Source organism: Chiloscyllium plagiosum, unplaced genomic scaffold, assembly GCF_037043375.1.
Source record: "Chiloscyllium plagiosum isolate Xiang-an unplaced genomic scaffold, Cpla_swu_hap1 HiC_scaffold_25, whole genome shotgun sequence".
NCBI lineage: Eukaryota > Metazoa > Chordata > Chondrichthyes > Orectolobiformes > Hemiscylliidae > Chiloscyllium > Chiloscyllium plagiosum.
The window spans coordinates 36,935,510-36,955,008 of NW_028270163.1; the positions used below are offsets into that span (position 1 = coordinate 36,935,510).

Consider the following 19,499-nt stretch of genomic DNA (forward strand, 5'->3'; position numbering starts at 1 on the left):
CTGAACTGCCATCTGGGCAATTAGGGACAGGCAACAAATGCTGCGTAGCCAGTGTTATCCTCATCCTGTGAATGAATAAAGAAAAAAACATAACCCCTCAACCTCCTATGCTCCAGTGATAAAAGTCCCTGCCTTTCCTTATGACTCAAAACTCTCATTCCCAGCAACATCCTTGTAAATCTTTTCTGACTCCTCTCCGGCTTAATAATATCCTTCCTATAACAGGACGAGCAGAACTGGACACACTATTCCAGAAGAGGCCTCAACAATGTCCTGAACAACCTCAACATGACATTCCAACTCCTGTACTCAAGGTCTGAGCAATGAAGGTGCATGTGTTAAATGCCTTAACTACCCTGTCTACATGTGACGTAAATTTAAATGAGTTATGTACAACACATAAATCCTGCCCTTATTTGTTTTACCAAAATGCAGTACCTCGTATTTATCCAAATTAACTAAAATTTCATCTAAACTCCCCACCTTCCCTTACCTTTCACTGCAAGCGAAAGTCTCCATCACTTCTCATCTTACCAAACGTCTGTTTGGTATCTATTTCTTCCTCTGTCCCATCTTTCTGAAGCACCTATCATTTTGAAGTTACAAACTTGTTGTACAAGTCCAAGCTGTCATTTGTAAAGCGGCTATTGATCACAGCACACAAAATGGTTTGGAATGCATAAATGCACTGACTGGAAAGACAATACAATGTCAGCTTTCAACACATTAACAGGCTTAAGACACTCTAATTAAATGTCAATCCAAAAAATAACTCCTTAAAGACAGTATGTGGCTGGCAGCTCTGAAATGGCATACTCTTGGAATACATTAGCATTATTTCCCTTGCACAGTCTCCAAAAATTCACCCCTCAAGGTAATTAAATTCTATCTTTGGCTGTGACATCTCACTAGCGCTGCACTTGGTTTGGTTTTAGGTAAAACAACAAAAGTAACAGAAACTTCTCAATGAAACATTAAAAATTGCACTTCTTTTAATCAGCAGCATTTGTAATACATTGAAACCATTCCTTGTGAACTTGATTACGCAGACACTTGTTGTAAGCAGAACCTTATTCAGAAATGAGAATATTTTCATTTTCACATACCTGCAGTAAGCAGCTAACCAACCTGATCTCTGCACTTAGCAAAATGACAAGTTGGCACTCCAACTGAACAACTGAAATCTGCATTTGACCTTTTATCATATTAGTATCATATATTCTTTCAAAGCATGTCTTGATTATTATATGTGAAATTAAATAGATCTTAAATTCTTTCCAATTCATTGAAATAAAATATTAATTTGCATACCACAAACATATTGTTCCTGAAGTATGTTGCAGAAGAATGTATGACATCCAGGTTATGATGGTTTTGCGAACAAAACAAATGTTAGACAACTACCTTAAACACAGTAACATTAAATACCACCATTTTGGTTGGTTTGAAGGCACAAAATCCATCATTTGCATTCAATGAGTACTTAAGCCACCAGTTTTGCAGTCTGCTTGATAGTGTCTGATGTCATTGCAAGTATCAGATTCTGAAATCAGGATTTTAATCAGCAGGGAAGGCAGAGTTCTGTTCATGTGCACGTCTTAGCAGAAACAATCAAGAAAACCTGTCTGCGAAAATTTCATTTTGGTTTGTGATTGGGAGAACACAAGGATTCAGACATTGTGTGAAGAGGAAGATGTGTTAAGAAATGAGAATACAGATGGCTGGTTACATTCAGAATCAGTTTGTTCTTGATTACCATGCAGAAGTTTCATCTCAGTTTTACTGCATGCTGGTATTTTCTTCTGTTCTGGTAACGTGTGCATTTCGCTGCATGATTCTTGACTAAGACAGGACTTCGGAATTGGAGGTGTTTCATGCACCAGAAGAACCATGTCAGCAAACAGGGAAAGTTTACTGTCTGCCATGTCTTCATAAGCTGTGCTCTGGCATAGTACAGACTGCAACTTAGGTTCTGCAGTTACTCTCTTTTGCAGTTCACAATGCAAATGTTGCTCAGTCATAAAAGGGAACGTGCTTGGGTTTACAATTTTTGTTTCTGAATGTGCTTGACCAATTTTAGTATCAGCTGAATTTGATGTAACTTCAGTTACTTTTTCTGTGTACTGGGTTTTAATGTCTGATGCTGGAAGAGATGGAAATACTGGTCCCTGGTTTTCCTGGGAGATTGAGGCTCCTGATTGCACAGGTAAACTCAGTGAATATTCCTGTTGTTTCTCCAATAGTGAAGTCTTCTCTAACCCAGGATGAAACTGCAATGGTTGAATCAACATTTTCTCTTTCAACTCTGAAGTGAAGTTGGTTAGAGGTGTCACAGCATTACATGACAGGATGTCAGTGGAAATAGACAGAGGTATTTCTGACGCTGAACACTGAGTTGCTGGCCTATTCCCAACCAAAGCTTGAAACTGCCTCAGAATCTTTAAGAAAGAACAAAACATTAATATTATCTGCATCTTTGATCATTGTACCTTGGCACCTCTTCAGGTGCACACTGTCATGCGTTTTTAACCTCCCAGCCTGTCAGTCATTATTCTAAGCAAATACTGAGTAATTCTCTTTTACAATGGAATGGTTGTTCCAAATACAGAAGACAGCACTTTGAAGGCTATTCTCAAGGGTTCCTCCAAAATGTGCTTTCATTTCTTTTTGGCTCTTATATTTAATTATAATACACTGTGTATTGCTGCTGGATGTGAATTTAAAAAAAAACTGCACTCCAGTTTTATACAGACGCACAGTGTTCCACCTAGCTGTAGCCACGAACACAGCATATTAAAAAATATTTTAATTATTTTTCTTCTCTGCTTAAGAGCGTCACCAGAAACAGGCAATTCAATAGCGCTTTTAAGGTAGCAAGACATTCCAAAAGGATTTGCCCTTTCATGCTCCATTCTATGTCATTTTTCAGATGAATGGTAAAAGATCAGAGCTCTTCCACAGGTGAGAGAGAGGTTGATAGCAGTTATAACTCCTACAAGCTAAGCCTGACAACTATTTGTAGAAGTTTTTAGCTGGAGCTGCATAGAGTTCTTTGTCCTTTTACTTTCACAGCTTCAAGTATGCCGCGCCAAGATTTTCCATCCCTGGCTGTACTCCGTCCCAAACAGAAATACTCTTCCCACATTCCCACCACCATTAAGAAATAACTCACATTTATATTACACTGCATAAAGTCCAAACAATATAACAATGCTCTTCACAACCAACGAGTTGGTGAGAAATGCAAAGAGTGTTGCAATAGCGAAGAGACAGACAACTTGCACGCAGCAACAAATAGTGTGATGTACAGAAGCAATCTGTTTTTGGTTGAGGGAAGAATGTTAGCTATACACAAGAATAATTTTCTGTTCGTTTTCAAATAATACCATATGCATTTAAACAATCAAAGTTCATAACAGTGCCATATTTTCCTCTGACCTCACTGAAGTAAAGATTATGTCTTGAATGTAATATGGTGATAATCACAGCTGAACATCATGATTCATATTTTTTTATCTTGAAATCAGATATCCATTGTCAGAACTATGACATATAAAATTGTTTTTGGACACTAAATTCTGAAGGGACTGAAGATATGTTAGACTAAAGCACCAACAGTAGTAAGAAAGGGGGAGGAGACTGGCTTATTGCTGTGGTTCTGTTCGCCGAGCTGGAGGTTTTTGTTGCAAACGTTTCGTCCCCTGGCTAGGCGACATCATCAGTGCTTGGGAGCCTCATGTGAAGCTTCACAGGAGGCTCCCAAGCACTGATGATGTCGCCTAGCCAGGGGACGAAACGTTTGCAACAAAAACCTCCAGCTCGGCGAACAGAACCACAGCAACGAGCACCCGAGCTACAAATCTTCTCACAAACTTTGAAAGACTGGCTTATAATAAGTCACAGTCATACAACATGGAAACAGACCCTTTGGTCCAACCAGTCCATGCCAATCATAATCCCAAACTAAACTACTCCCGGGCCACATTCCTCCAAACCTTTTCTATTCATGTATCTATCTAAATGTCTTTTATACATTGTAATTGTACCCACATCCACCACTTCCTCAGGAAGTTCATTCCACATACAAACCACTCTCTGCGTAAAATTGCCTCTCATGTCTTTTTTAAATGTCTCACCGCTCACCTTAAAAATGTGCCCCCTAATCTTGAAATCCCCCATCCTTCAGAAAAGACAACTACCATTAACTCTGTCTATACCTTTCATTATTTTATAAACTTTGATCAGGTCAAGTAAACAAATACAGAGTAGAATCATGGGCAATAAAGTATAGACAACATCAGTTAATGCTGTAGCAATTACAGGATAGGTTAATATTGGTTTTTCCAATCTATTTCTCAAGATTGCAAGCATATGACAATTATTTTAAAATACTGCTCTTGGTTTTAGTTATGAATGTGCTGAATTCTGAAAGAAAATATTTTCTCAACAGTGAAAAGGTGAATATTTTGATCAATAACTTACCTTAGTGGCTCGATTGGTCACAGGCCCTGGTCCACCCTCACTCAACTGTTGCAAGGACTTGTGAGTAATTGCAAATATCTGGTCATGTGATAACAAGTCTGAGCACATGAGAGTGGAGAGAATACTCATTGACCTCTACAAGAAATAAAAGTACCAAATAGAATAGATTAGAAAACAGCAAAAGCAATACCTTTAGACACAACACACAGATACAACTATTAAAAGCTGTACATCTGCTTTTCCGTTCTTGTGAACAAACTACTGAGGCATTTAAACAAACACAAGCTGAAGGAATCCAAGATGCCTGTGAAGGTCCAAGTTTACCAACTTCAGTCTAAACAATAATCATGTTCAGGAAGAACTTCAACCTTCACAGGAGCCTCTGCTGAGTTGGTGGTGACTGTGCTTCTTTTAAGCTCATGAAAACTCCGTTAAAAGCATTGCTGCTCTAAAGTAGTTACAGTAGTCCCTTTGCACATGTGAAAGAAACCCTGACCTCCACACTATCAGGGAACAATTTAATGTTATGAATGAGTTACCTTTCCAGGACAGTGGAAAATTAATAGATTGGGATACCTTCTTACTCCTCTTCCATAAGTTAACCTCTATTCCTATATTAATCTGATTATCTGAAATACACAGTCAGATATTTAAGGTTTTTTTGTTTCCAATTTTATGAGTTGCTGGTATTGTAGTATCTCACTACTACAACTTCTATACGACTAGAGGTATTCAGCAAAGTATCAAATCTAAGGGTTCATTCAAAAGTGGTTATTAACCTGACTTTTTTGAATAGCAAGTCTGAGGAAAATGATAGACATGAATTTATCTTGTGCCACATTTCAAAGTGCTTTGCGTATGATTATTTGCTCTGGAACTAAGAACTTAAAATAAATTTTTAAAGAAAATACCATATTGACAGAGTGAGAGGGATCTTTCAGTTTCTCATTGAGAAGCTCCACAACCACTTCACAGTTCAGTAATCCACATCTAAATTTGGGAAGAGAAAGATAATGAAAACATAATGAATTTTACAAGAAATAAAGGCCCAGAACAAAGTTTGAAACTGTTCAGTAGGTCACTGCTGAAAACATCTTTGAAAACATTTTTCTTCAATGAGTAGCAATGTTATTGATATCAGATGGAGGAGGATCATGGCGTAAGAATGTTTCACCAAAACACATGACAGGCTTGGTGGATTAGCTTTTTTTTGTCACTTTCCCATTCACGTTTGTTAAATTAAGACTTTTCCTCACATTATAATTGAGTCAATTAATTCCTCAGAAGCACTGGGCAAGCTGGAAAAGCTCAGCAGGTCTGGCAGCATCTGTGGACAGAAATCAGACTTAATGTTTCAGGTCAGCATTAATTCCTAGTTATATCAGTTCTGAAAAAGGGTCACTCGAGCCAAAATGTTAACTCTGATTTCTCTCCACAGACTCTGCCAGACCTGCTGAGCTTTTCCTGCAATTTTTGTTTTTGCTTCTTATATACAGCATCTGCAGTTCTTTTGGGTTTTTAAAAATTAGGATCATGCTTATGATCAAATCCTGGAGCTGCCTTTCTAGCACAACTGTGGACTTACCTACACCAGATGGACTACTCAGTTCACCTCAAGGGCAACTTGAGATGGGCAACAAAGGTTTGCCAATGAAAAAATAAATAAAATCTATTTGCATAACCTAATTAAATGATATCACTGTAAAAACAATGGGAAATGCACCGACATGGTGAGCCTAAATTCAAATCAGTTAGCACAATGGATATTCTCCAGAATAGCAATTTGAAAGCTGTTCTGAGCTCCACATTACAAGTAGTTTAATTAGTTTCTTTTTGAGAGAATTATTTCAGAACAAATCACACCAGAGCATTTTCTTACTAAGATGAGTGAGAATAATCAAGGTGTCTTATTAAAACTTAGAATTCAAAACTTTAATCGGAGGAGTGTTGAATTAAAAAGTTAGGACTACATTCCTGGATTATACTCTTATGGGCATTGCAGTTTGCAACCAATTATCCATTTCAGTGCAAGTCAGAAATTTCAAAGTTTGCTGGTTTTTACTTATCCCAGAAAGTCAAAGTGGTTTAGTCAAAGGGCTCATTAATAGAACCATACTCACTCTTTGATAAAATGTTGTGTTTCTTCTCTCGTCAAAAATACTTTTGACCCTTGGATCAGGTTGTTTACCAAGGCTATTTCCTGAATGCAGTCATTGAGGTTTATTGATTCAACTCTGTCGAATAGAAATCACACAGCTATCAGTAGAATAACACAACTTTAATTTGCAAAACATTCCTAGAATAAAATCAAGTTACAATCTTGTTTATCTTGAAATGTTTACTGAATCATACTGAGACTAAAATATTCACTGTTGATTTTAGCTAAGTAAGAAATTTTAAAAAGTAGATGCTTATTATAGCATTTTAACCACTTTATTATTAAAGTTGACTTAAGAACTGAAGATATCAGAAAGATGAATTGAACTTATGGATGCATATATCTATACTGACAGCCCACTATCAAAACTCAAATGACTACAACTAAACATGAAAATCTTAATTACAGGGATTTTGAATATTTCATAAACTTCTGCTCACATTGTATAGAATTACAATCTTCTCTAATTTTCAATACTGCGTAGAAATTCAATCAGACAAAAGTAATGACTGAAACATGTAGCATTTTCACACAAAAACCGTAACATAACAGAAAGTAGATTTGCTGTACAGAATCCTCAGTAGAAACAAGAAACTCTTTCAGCATGCTTTTCTGTTCCCACACCTCTAACCGGTATGATTTTTAAAAATGTTTTTGAATATAATTGTCACTGCATTATGATCAGAAAACAAGTTTCATTTAAAATACACAAGTTTGTACATGTACTTAACTTCACTATAGTCTGGTTAAAATAGCTCATTAATATTCTGTTAAATTTTCATTTACCTTTCCATCAAGTCTCCACTCTCTCTGCTGCCCCCTGACTGGCTGTCTGTACTTGTTTTACTGTTGCTGCCATCTGAGATATAATTGGTCTGTGAGGACTCCTGGGAACTGTGCCCACTGTCACTTTCTTCCCAGCCTCCCCCTGGCAGACCAGGTTTATGATGAATCGCTGCAAAGGAAAATGAACCATAATGATACCCAAGCCAAAATTACACCTCTTCTGTGCACCATGTTCTAAATGCATCCAAAGGAATTTGTGTTCGCTCTTCACTGTTATTACATGCCAAGCAACCTTAAATCAAAGTTAGTGTAAAAAATATCTTCTGCTTTGTTTTTAGGTTAAATTCTGATTAGCTTGGCTCCAACAGGAGAATAGGATACACAGGGAATTACTTCACAGTCTTTTATATTGACCAGAAGTGCATTGTTCAGATGTGAGTGTTCATGAATGAATTAATCCATTGTAATTTCTGAAGACCGACTTGCCTTTTGTACTGTGTCTAGCAACAGGACTTTTAGGAATTGACTTCACTTGTTTTGCTTCAGAGGCTGTTGACAATACTGGCTGGTAGCCCTCAACATGATAACGGCTTCCACAATTTTTGGGGCAATCTTGAGGAAGTACAGCATTTGCCATAACCTCTGCTGCTTTCTGTATCTTATTAAGAATTGCATCACTGGTAGAACCTGATAATGAAAGAAACATTATTTTTAATTTCTGATTACGATTTAACAGTCAGACTCATTAAAAAAAAGAAAAATATAGAAAATAGAAGTAGGCAATTAGGGCCTTTGAACCTGCTCCTCCACTCAACATGATCAAGGCTGATCATCCAAATCAGTCCCGTTTCTGTTTTCTCCCTATACCCTTTAGCCCTAAGAACACTATCTAACTCCTTCTTTGAAACATTCAATGTTTGGCCTCAACCTCTTTTTGTGGCAGGGAATTCCACAGGGCTCACCACTCTCTGGGTGAAGAAATTTCTCAGCTCAGTCCTCTATGGCCCACCCCATATTCTTGAACTTGACCCATGGTTCTGGACTCCCTGCTCATCAGAATATTCGTTCTGATTTGCCCTGTCTAGTCCTGTTAAACTTTATAGGTTTTTATGAGACTCCCCCACCTCATTGTTCTGGACTCTAGTGGGGGGAGGCGATGGCTACAGGTATTATTGCTGGACTGTTGATCTAGAGACTAGGGAATATTGTAGAAATCGGAGTTCGAATCCTACTATGGCAGATGGTGGAATTTGAACTCAATAATAAAAAAAAGTCTCAAAATGACCATGAAATGATTGTTGGAAAAAACCATCTGGTTCACTTTTAGGGAAGGAAACTGTCATCTTTATCTAGTCTGGCCTATATGTGACTAAAGATCGACCGCAATTTCCCTCTGGGAAATTAAGGATGGGCAATAAATGCTGGTCTAGCCAGCGATATTCTCATCCAATGAGTGAATAAAAAAAGGTTACCAGGTCTAAGGGTTTATTGGCTTTAATTCCATCAATTTCCCCAATACCATTTACCTGCTCCCTCTCACAAGATCCTGTGTTCCTCAACATTTTTGGGAGTTTAATTGTGTCCATTGTGAAACCAATATATGTATTTATTTGATTTGCCATCTCTTTGTTCCCATTATAACTTCCTTGTTTCCGGCTGTAAGGGATCTACATTTGACTATCAAAATTTTGCGTCAGTTTGTATGTTTCCTGCACTCTTAACCTCACGCTCTTTTCCCCCTATTAAACAATTCCTTTGCCCTCCTTTGCTGAAATCTAAACTGGTCACAATTCTCGGGTCTGCAGCATTTTATGGTTGATTTACATACTCTTTCTCTGGATCTTATACTATCTCAAATTCCCCTTGTGAACCATGGTTGGGCCACCTTTCCCATTTTAGTTATGTGCCAGACAGGAGTAAACAACTGTTGTAGTCCCATGTCCCTTTCAGTCCAACCCGTCCATGCCAATTAGATCTCCTAAATTCATCTAGTCTCATTAGCCCATTTGCCTCTAAACCCTTTCTATCCATCCAGATGCCTTTTAAATGCTGTAACTGTACCAGTCTCTACCACTTCCTCTGGCAGCTCATTCCATACACACACCATCCTCTGCATAAAAACGTTGCCCCATAGGTCCCATTTAAATCTCACCTTAAACCTATGCCCTCTAGTTTTGGACTCCACTATCCTGAGGAAAAGATCTTGGCTATTCACCCTATCCATGGCCCTCATGATTTTATAAACTTCAATATGATCACACCTCAGTCTCCGACCCTCTAGGGAAAATAGCCCCATCATATTCAGCCTCTCCCTACATGTCAAACTCTCCACCCTGACAACATCTTTGTAAATCTTTTCTGAACCTTTTCAAGTTTGACAACATCTTTCCTATAGCAGGTCGACTTGAATTGAATGCAATATTCCACTAACGACCTAACCAATGTCCTGTACTGCCGCAAGATGACTTCCCAACTCCTATACTCCATGCACTCACCAAAAAAGGCAAGCATACCAAACATTTTCTTCACTATCCTGTCTACCTGACTCTACTTTCAATGAACTATGAACCTGCACTCCAAGATCTCTTTATTCAGCAACACTCCTCAGGACCTTACCAATAAGCGCATAAGTCCTGCCTTGATTTGCCTTTCCAAAATGCAACAACTCACATTTATCTAATTAATCTCCATCCGCCACTCCTTGGCTCATCTGATCAAGGTCTCATTGTACTGAGGTAACCTTTTTGGCTGACAATTACACCACCAATTTTGGTGCAAACTTACTAACCATACCTCTTATGTTCACATTCAAATCATTTATATAGATGAAAAAAATGCAGTGACCCAACACAGATCCTTGTGGCCCACTGCTGGTCACAGTCTGAAAAGCAACCCCCCACCATCACCCTCTGTCTCATACCTTAGAGCTAGTTCAGTGTCCAAGTGTGTTCTTTAAATGTTTGTCATTGTCTATTCACTATCGTCTCAATAAGTAACATTTCCCAATTTATCACAGCCACCTCCCACATCAGACCACTGTAGCTTCTTTTATTTAAGTTTCACGACCTTAGTCTTAGAAACAACTACATCAGTTTCCTCCTTAATGAAGGATTCTATCATATTATGGTAACTGTTTCCCAAGGTGTCACACACAGCTGGATCACCAATTTTCCTTTCTCATGATATAATACCCAGTCTAGGATGTTTTCTACAGAATAAAAGACAAAACAAAACCATGCAAATACTGGAAATCCAAAACAACAACAGAAATTCCTGGAAAAACTCAGCAGGTCTGTCAGCATATATGAAGAGAATATCGAGTTAATGTTTTGGGTCTAGTGACCCTTCTTCAGACCCTTCTCTAGGTGGCTTCTTGGATTTATTGATTCAAAAGACAATCCTGTACACACCCCAGAATTCTTTCTCTACCATACTGTAACCAATTTAAGTTGTCCTGTCTATATGCAGATTAAATCATCCATAATTACAGCTTGCATCTCTAATTTCGTGTTTAATGATTCCCCAACATTACCACTACAGATCTATATACAATCCTAACAAACCCTTAGTGTTTCTAAGTTTTTCCAATACAGATTCTATTATACTAGAGCTAATAACTTGCCTTATTCAAATTAATGATCTCTTTAACCAGCAATGCCATCCCACTGCCTTTTTGGCTTTTGTTTGTCCTTCCCAAAAACTGAGGAAGATTGGAAATTCAGTTTCCATCCCTAGTCACCCTGCAGCCAAGCCCTATAGTCCCAAATACATCATACTGTTTATAACTATTTGCAAGGATAATCCATGCAGTTTATTGATAATGCTCTACATTAAGACATAAGGCCTTGAGGTCTTTTTAACATTCTAAGTCCCATTCATATTATTTTGCACTGTGTTCTTGTTTGATTATTGCACTTTAATTTTCTGTCATCACTTTTCTTATTTCTCATTCTGTCTTTTATTCTTGTGCTGGTTTCCCTCTCCTCTCTCCTTGTATAGGTTCCAACCCCCCTGCTATTTTAGTTTAAACCCTCTCGAACACACTCGCAAATACAGAAGTTCTGGTTCTGGCCCAGGTGCAACTTGTGCAGCTTGTCCTGGTCTCCCAGAACCGGTCCCAATGTCCTAGAAATCCAAAACCCTGCCCCTCCCTTGCACCATCTCTCCAGCCATGTATCCATGTGACTTAGTAATGACCACAAGATACAAGCTGAGACAAATTCAGTGTTGATAAATTCAGTTGCAAGGTTTGTAGCTCAGGTTGAGGTTTAGGGTGTAGGTTTGCTCGCTGAGCTGTAGGTTTGATATCCAGACGTTTCATTACCTGGCTAGGTAACATCATCAGTGGCGACCTCCAAGTGAAGCAAAGCTGTTGTCTCCTGCTTTCTATTTGTGTGTTTGTCCAGGATGGGGTTCCTGGGGTTTGTGGTGATGTCATTTCCTGTTCGTTTTCTGAGGGGTTGATAGATTGTATCTAGATACATGTGTTTGTTTATGGCGTTGTGTATGGTGTGCCAGGCCTCTAGGAATTCTCTGGCATGTCTTTGCTTGGCCTGTCCCACAATTCTACGGACTACCAAAAGTCCATATACCAGGAGCCCCCTCAGACCCATAGTCTCACTACCCAGAACACTAACTTACAGACTGGCCAAAGAACTACACGCAAGGCTGAAATACCTAGAAGGACAGTCACAGCACTCCAACCACTCCACCCAGGAATTCCTAAAAATCATCAAAAACACCAAAATAGAGGAAGACGAAACAATGATCTCATTCGACGTAACAGCACTGTTCACCTCCATCAACATCGACCTGGCAAAGGAAACACTCACCACACTTTTAGAAGAGATACCCCAACCACCATCAATTACATTATCAACGAAAACATCATGAAGCTAGTGGACCTGTGCCCCACCACCCATTTCACCTTCAACAACATAATCTATAAACAAACCATGGGATCTCCGCTATCAGGATTCATAGCAGAAGCAGTAATGCAAAGACTAGAACAAACAGCCCTACCAACCATCAAACCAAAAATCTGGGTCCGCTATGTAGATGACACCTTTGTCATCACAAAACAAAACAAGATAGAAGAGACATTTAGCATCATCAACAACACCCTCACAGGCATAAAGTTCACCAAGGAGGAAGAAACCGACAACAAACTCGCATTCCTGGATGTCACAGTCGAAAGAAAGGACAACAGAGAATTACAAACCTGCGTATACAGAAAACCAGTAAACACTGACCAAATACTCAACTACACCAGCAACCATCCCAACATACACAAACGAAGCTGTATCAGAACACTATTCCAACGAGCCACCTTACACTGCAGCACAGACAAACTTCGGAAAACAGAGGAGAACCACCTATACAATGTATTCAAGAAAAACGGATACTCAAAAAATACAGTCTGCAGATTCCTCAAGAACAAACCACGACAAGCAGACCAAACACAGCCAGAAACCCTAACCGCCTTACCATACATCAAAGAAGTTTCAGAAATGACAGCCAGACTACTAAGACCTCTTGGAATCCTAGTAGCACACAAACCCACCAATACTCTCAAACAAAAACTAACAAACATAAAAGACCCAGTACAACCCATGGACAAAACCAACGTCATCTACAAAATTCCATGCAAGGACTGCCACAAACACTACGTAGGACAAACAGGAAGAAAGTTAGCCACCAGGATACACGAACACCAGCTAGCCACAAAAAGACATGACCCTCTCTCCCTCGTAGCCCTACACACGGATGAAAAAAAAACACCACTTCGACTGGGACAACATATCTATCCTGGGACAGGCTAAGCAAAGACATGCCAGAGAATTCCTAGAGGCCTGGCACTCCAACCACAACGCCATAAACAAACACATAGATCTGGATGCCACCTCAGAAAACGAACAGGAAATGACATCACCACAAACCCCAGGAACCCCATCCAAGACAAACACATAAATAGAAAGCAGGAGACAACAGCTTTGCTTCACTTGGAGGTCGCCACTGATGATGTTACCTAGCCAGGTAATGAAACGTCTGGATATCAAACCTACAGCGCAGCGAGCAAACCTACACCATAAATTCAGTTACTTATATCTTAGAAAAGCACATTTTTACCACACTCCAATTTATATCATACTGACATTGCCATTCCTGTTTATGTAAACATGAAACAACTCTTTGGTCTGTCACCAATTTGCGCTTTGGGAAACATTTATTTTTATAGTGTTACCCATTCCTGGGGCCAGCACATCAGACACACATTATTACGCTAATTAATGTGCTTACGATGGCACTGTTAAAATTACTGCAGAAAGATATGATATTTTCAAGTTTAGCGTCAATCCAATTATCATCAAATGGCATCTGGAAAAATCAAGAAATGGAGCCTACGCCAGGATATCCTAACCTAGACAGGAGAATGTATAATTCATGATTAAATTGCTGACTGCATTCTTTTAGATAAGGCTGAAGTACTCTGCAGCAATCTGTTTCTGCACTTACCTGAAAGAATTTTCCCTGCTGTGTTCCCAAAGCCTTGCATCGTGGAGCCAGATGAAGGACTTGAACCCATTCCTATAGAAAAGAAAAATCAAAACTTATCTTGCCAATTAATTCCACTAAACTTTGCATTGCACTGTACTTATAAGAGTATATTCAGAATACTGAGTTTAGCATTTGATCTTAAAATATTTTAAACTTGGATCAATTTTTACTCAATGAGGCTTTTAGTTGAATTGTAATAAATTAAGTATGACGAGAAATCGGGAAATTAAAGAATCTGTGAAAAATTGCCTTGTTTAAAAAAAGCAAAGGTTAAACAATTTCAGTTTCCAACTGTGGAATTATTAGATGCCAAACCCACTGCAATACCAACTTTTGAGGAAGAACTCAGTGAGCAATTAAGAAATAGGAAAGACAATAGGAGCAAAAATGTGCATTCATTATTAATTATATACATTAAATATCAAAGAAACGTATAAAATTAATTGCAAGTTGATTTTGGATTCACCCATTACATATAAAAATGTGCCATTACCCAACATCTTGCTCATTACTGAGAAAGATGAATAATCAATTAGCAGAATTCACAGTTTCAGGAAGGTTCAAAAGAACAAAGAAAGATGGCAATATAAATCAAGGAACTTAGAAGATGTCAGAATTGGCTTAAGTTTGCAAAGGTAAGTAAGGTGGCAGTCATAAGGTCCCAAAAAAGGGATAAAGGAGGAAGTATTATAGTGTGTAGATTTCTACAACGTAAGAATGAAGGGAAGAAGGAAAGCATGCATTGGTAATATTTTGAAATAAGGCACTAATGTGCAACAAGAAAATTAAGTTTCATGTCAACACAAAAGCAAAATATTACAAATCCTGGAAGTCAGATATAAAAACATTCACAAATTCTGGTGGGTCTGCTACACATTTTGAGCATTTTTGGCTTTTATCTGGGTTAACTCTTTTTTTTTGTTTACCAGGTAGCTTACTCTAAGCAAACCTCATCTGTAACTAGAATTGTTATTCCTCAAAGTTGGAGTCTTAGTTAATATCAAAGTGAGACAATTCTTCTTTACATATCATATTAACTTTAATGATCTAATTTAAAAATAAACAAGTAGACAACGGCTCATCATGTATAGGTAGTGTCCCTAGTTCTCAGCCAGTAAGTCCAGTTTCAAGTCCATATATCCCAGATATGTACCAGACATTCTCCATTCAGGTTGACTGAAATAATTGCACAGGAGCTTGTGGCTTATGTTCCCTCCAATTTCTGCTGCTGCACAGACGCCAGGGGCTGTGTGGCAAGGAATTTTGGAAGTGGAAGTCAATGGGGCACACTAAATGGGTTGACATATTTCTCAACCCATCGTCCTGCCTTCTTCCTATAAACTTTGATCCCCTTTAGATTATTAAAAACAGTGAACAATTTAAGTTTAAACAGTAATTTATAGACTCTGACATTGTTTAAATTAGAGTGAATGGATGCATTAGAATAGACCAAAATTTAGAAACTCATCAGTTGTAAAATCATGTCAGTTTTGCCCATATGAAAAATAAGTTGCCACAATTTCCACTGTTTAAGATAAAATAAAAAAAACAATAGATTTCTTACGGTGTTGCTCATAAACAAAAAAAAAAGAAATTTTTGCCTTTACTTCTGATCCCTTTTTTGCTTATCTCCATTCTACTTCTGAGTTTTTTTCGTTTCCAATCTTTCAATCTAAAATGTTACAGAAAAGTCAAACGAATTTCATAATATACAGCTCATTACGCTCTTAGCAGAATTTCACCAAGTTAGAACAATCTATTGGGAGGAATAGTCCAGCAATCTTGCACCCACTGGTCACAGAATGCTTTCTCAACTTATCTCCCTCAGGAAGACTGTTTATGAAACACATGAGCCACAAGCTCAATGAGCTATATCTGAAAAACCTTATGTCTGAAAAGCCAAAATAGAACTGCAGATGGTCTATAATAGTGTCCATTTAAATTCTTTGGCTTAATTTCATAATTTGAAAAACATTTGGTAATATTGGGATACAATCTTCTAGCCTTTGGATATTGCACTTCTTAAAATGTTTTTAACATGCAAAATGGAACCACAACTGAGGCTGCGCCGTGTGATGCCAAAATGTTAAAATTCGTATAAACAAACCCCAGTAATGAATTCAATGGATTGTCTTGGAATTTTTAGTGAATCCTGATGCACTAAAGTTCTAAAGCCACAGCATCTGACATTTAGTAAATTAATCTAATGAACTAAGCTAATATCTCCATGAATGAAAGGCAAATCACTGGAGAAAACAAAAACTGATTTTTATGTGTGTAAAGTTCTTTTTGGTATTAAAAAATGAGAAAAGCTGATTTATTTCCAACATTGTAGTTTACAGCATGTACTACATAGTTATCGGTGACTTTAATCTGTGCATAGAATGAACAAACAAATTACACTTGGGGAGCCCTGGTTTTTGGAGTGTCTCAGGCTGGTTTTCTAGAGCAGCATGTTGAAGAGCTGAGTAGCAAACAGGCTATTTTGGATCCAGTATTATGTAATGAAAATGTGCCAATTTATAATTAATTAATAAGTAATTAGTAATCGAGTTATAAAATAATCTTTAGGGATGAGTGACCACATTAGGGAGATAATTTTACATAATGTTTGAAAGTGAGGAAGTTCAATCTGAAGCAAGAGTGTTAAATTTAAATGAAGGAAATTATGAAAGTATTTTGTACATGTTAGCTGAGCTGGCATGACTGTACTTGGCAACTAGCCACAAAAAGACATGACCCTCTCTCACTAGTATCCTTACACATGGATGAGGAAGGACATCACTTTGACTGGGACAACACAACCATCCTCGGACAAGCCAAACAAAGACACACACTAGAATTCCTGGAAGCATGGCATTCCAACCGGAACTCTCTATCAACAAACACATCGAGTTAGACCCCATCTACCACCCCCTGAGAAAAGGAAAAAGGAAGTGACCACCACAGGAAATGAAATCACCAACCTAAATATATAGGAATTATCACCAACAGGAATTATCTGCAAAGGGACTTGGGTGTCCTTGTCAATAAGTCATTGACAGCTAACATGCAGATGCAGCAAACTATTAAGGCGGCTAATGGAATGTTAGCCTTTATTACTGAGTTCAGGAGTACATGTGAAACTGATTAGACCATACTTGGTGTACTGTGTGCAGTTTTTGCCTTCCTATCAGAAGAAAGATATTATCATAGTGGGAGTGCAATTGGGGTTCATCAGATTTCTTCCTGGGGTGTTGGAACTGCCCTGTGAAGAGAGATTGGGCAAACTGGGCCAGTACTCTCTAGAGTTTTGAACAATGAGAGGTGATCTCATTGAAAACTACAAAATATTAAAAGAATAAACAGGGTAGATGCAGGCAAGAAGTTTCCCCTGACTGGGGAGCCTAGAACCAGGGGCTTAAAAATAATTGTTGGGAGGGGAATCCATTTTGGACCAAAGAAAGGAAAACTTTCTTTTACTCAAAACGTGGTCAATCTTTCGAATTCTCTACTCCAGAGTGCTGTGGAAGATAAGTCTTAGATCATATTTAGAGGTTGAAAAAGTTTTGGGTATAATTGATGTCAAGTGTTGTAAGGATAGTATGGGTAAAAACATTCATCTGTTCCATTGTCATGATCATTCTAAATGGCAGATCAGACTCAATGGGTTGAGTGGCCGACTCTTGCTTCTCTGTTCCTATTACATATCATATATGACTCATAAGAATCCTTACTTTAAAAATAACCAGTTCCCTGTGATTATGCTGCAAAGAGAAATCAAGGTGTACTTGAAACATTAACTCGTTTCTCTTCCACTGATGCTGCCAGACCTGCTGAGCTTCTCCTGCACTTTCTATCTTAATTTCAGACCTCCACTCTTGCAAAGTTTTTCGCTTTCATATAGATTGTGGACTTGACTACACCAAATATTTACAATTAGTTGATTGGAGACTCTAATACATATTTTTGCATTGAAATGATACTGTAAGACGAATTATAAAACGATTTGAGGGCTTGTATATCTTGCCAAATTTATGAACAAGATTTACCTGTCTGCAGATATGATCTGGAAGGGGACAAATTGCATGAGGCTTGATATGGCAAAGCATCAGAGAACAACAAATTTGCTAAATCCTGTCAAGGGAAAGATAGACATTAATCACTGGTCTCAGAGAATCCAGAACCCATTTTCTATACCTCTCTCAAACCATGTAGCATAAATTAAGAAGCACCGCATAGAACTGATATTCTCCAAGTTCCGAACAATAGACTTTTGAAACATTTAAAATGATTGGACCTAGACTTAAGAAAGTAAATACCTCAGCAGTTGTTCGGACCCTCTGATATAGGGCATTTCCATGAAGCACATCTGGAGGCCCACTAAAAACTAGCAGGAAAGAAATGCAATAAATAATCAGAAGCTACAGGACAGAAAATAGTCAGGGCATGAAATTTATTTCATGAATAAGACCAACCTTTAAAACATTGCTGAGTGAGTCATTGCTTTACTCATGAAGAAAACTGTAAACATTTTATAACAATTTTCTTCTCTGTTTCAAATGATATATATTAATTTTAAAATTAGGCATGTAAATTATTCTAGATATTTAGCTATTTATCAAGGACTAACTTAAACCATGAAAAACCTATTAAAAATATATTGCCAGGTAAGGAAAAGGGATTTGTGGTGTCTGAAACAAACGAGCATCGACATTCTGAAATCTTCACTGAAAACAATGAAAGAAGGTACTTTGACATTGTCTCTTTAGATAATGAGAGAAAGTGAGGACTGCAGATGCTGGAGTTGAAAAGTGTGGTGCTGGAAAAGCACCACAGATGCTGCCTGACCTGCTGTACTTTTCCAGCGCCATATTTTTCGACTCTCTTTTGATAATATTGGGCTGTAAAGTCAATCCTCAAATATTTTTCAACAGCCAGAATGGAATATAAAAATGATTATAAACAGTTATATTGTACATAATAGAAATGATGGGTGTTCTGCCTACCAGTTGGAAAATTACCTTTAGAAGGGCAAACTCTGATACGAGGTAATTACAAACCTAACCAGTCAATGTTGGGTTTCCCACACAATTAAGTCCTGAGCAATGCAGACATTTCACCCCCGAGTGCTACATGCCTATTACAGGGCAGCAGCACCTCTCCAGTACCAGCAGTGCCAACGGGAGTGGTGGCTAACGCTGGCAAAATACTCAGGCTTGCAGAATTCATTGACCATGGATTTCTGGATGAAGCTGAGTGTGGTTGGGTTGGCAGTGGCAGGGAGGATGGGAGTTTAGAAGCAAGTAATAATTCTGGGCTTCTCAATTAGATATAAATAGGATGCTTCATTCTCAACCATTCTCCCCACACTCTCTATCATTAGGCCAAAGGTAGACCCATCATGATTTACTCAGCTGTCTCCCCACATGGTGACTCTTCCATCCACCACTGTTTAATAAGGTCTTTAAGTTGCCACCTAACAGTCTCAATTAGTCTCCAGGTGAGAAGGCTGCCCACTATCTTTCCTGCCCTC

At 38.2% G+C, this 19,499-nt stretch overlaps 1 protein-coding gene across 2 annotated transcripts in view; it reads right to left on the bottom strand.

Annotated features, from left to right (window-relative positions):
• Window positions 1-974: 974 nt before the first annotated feature.
• The window catches only part of tepsin (TEPSIN adaptor related protein complex 4 accessory protein), a 38,511-nt gene continuing 19,986 nt past the window's right edge, over window positions 975-19,499 (bottom strand). For both annotated transcript variants that reach the window (XM_043714762.2, XM_043714764.2), the window contains exons 5-13: window positions 18,286-18,353; window positions 18,016-18,100; window positions 13,943-14,014; window positions 7,913-8,113; window positions 7,427-7,595; window positions 6,603-6,716; window positions 5,394-5,472; window positions 4,483-4,617; window positions 975-2,438 (exon numbers count right to left, since the gene is read on the bottom strand). In XM_043714762.2, the coding sequence (XP_043570697.2) occupies window positions 1,671-2,438; window positions 4,483-4,617; window positions 5,394-5,472; window positions 6,603-6,716; window positions 7,427-7,595; window positions 7,913-8,113; window positions 13,943-14,014; window positions 18,016-18,100; window positions 18,286-18,353 (1,691 nt within the window). In that variant the 3' untranslated portion in view covers window positions 975-1,670. The remainder of the gene's footprint in view (window positions 2,439-4,482; window positions 4,618-5,393; window positions 5,473-6,602; window positions 6,717-7,426; window positions 7,596-7,912; window positions 8,114-13,942; window positions 14,015-18,015; window positions 18,101-18,285; window positions 18,354-19,499) is intronic.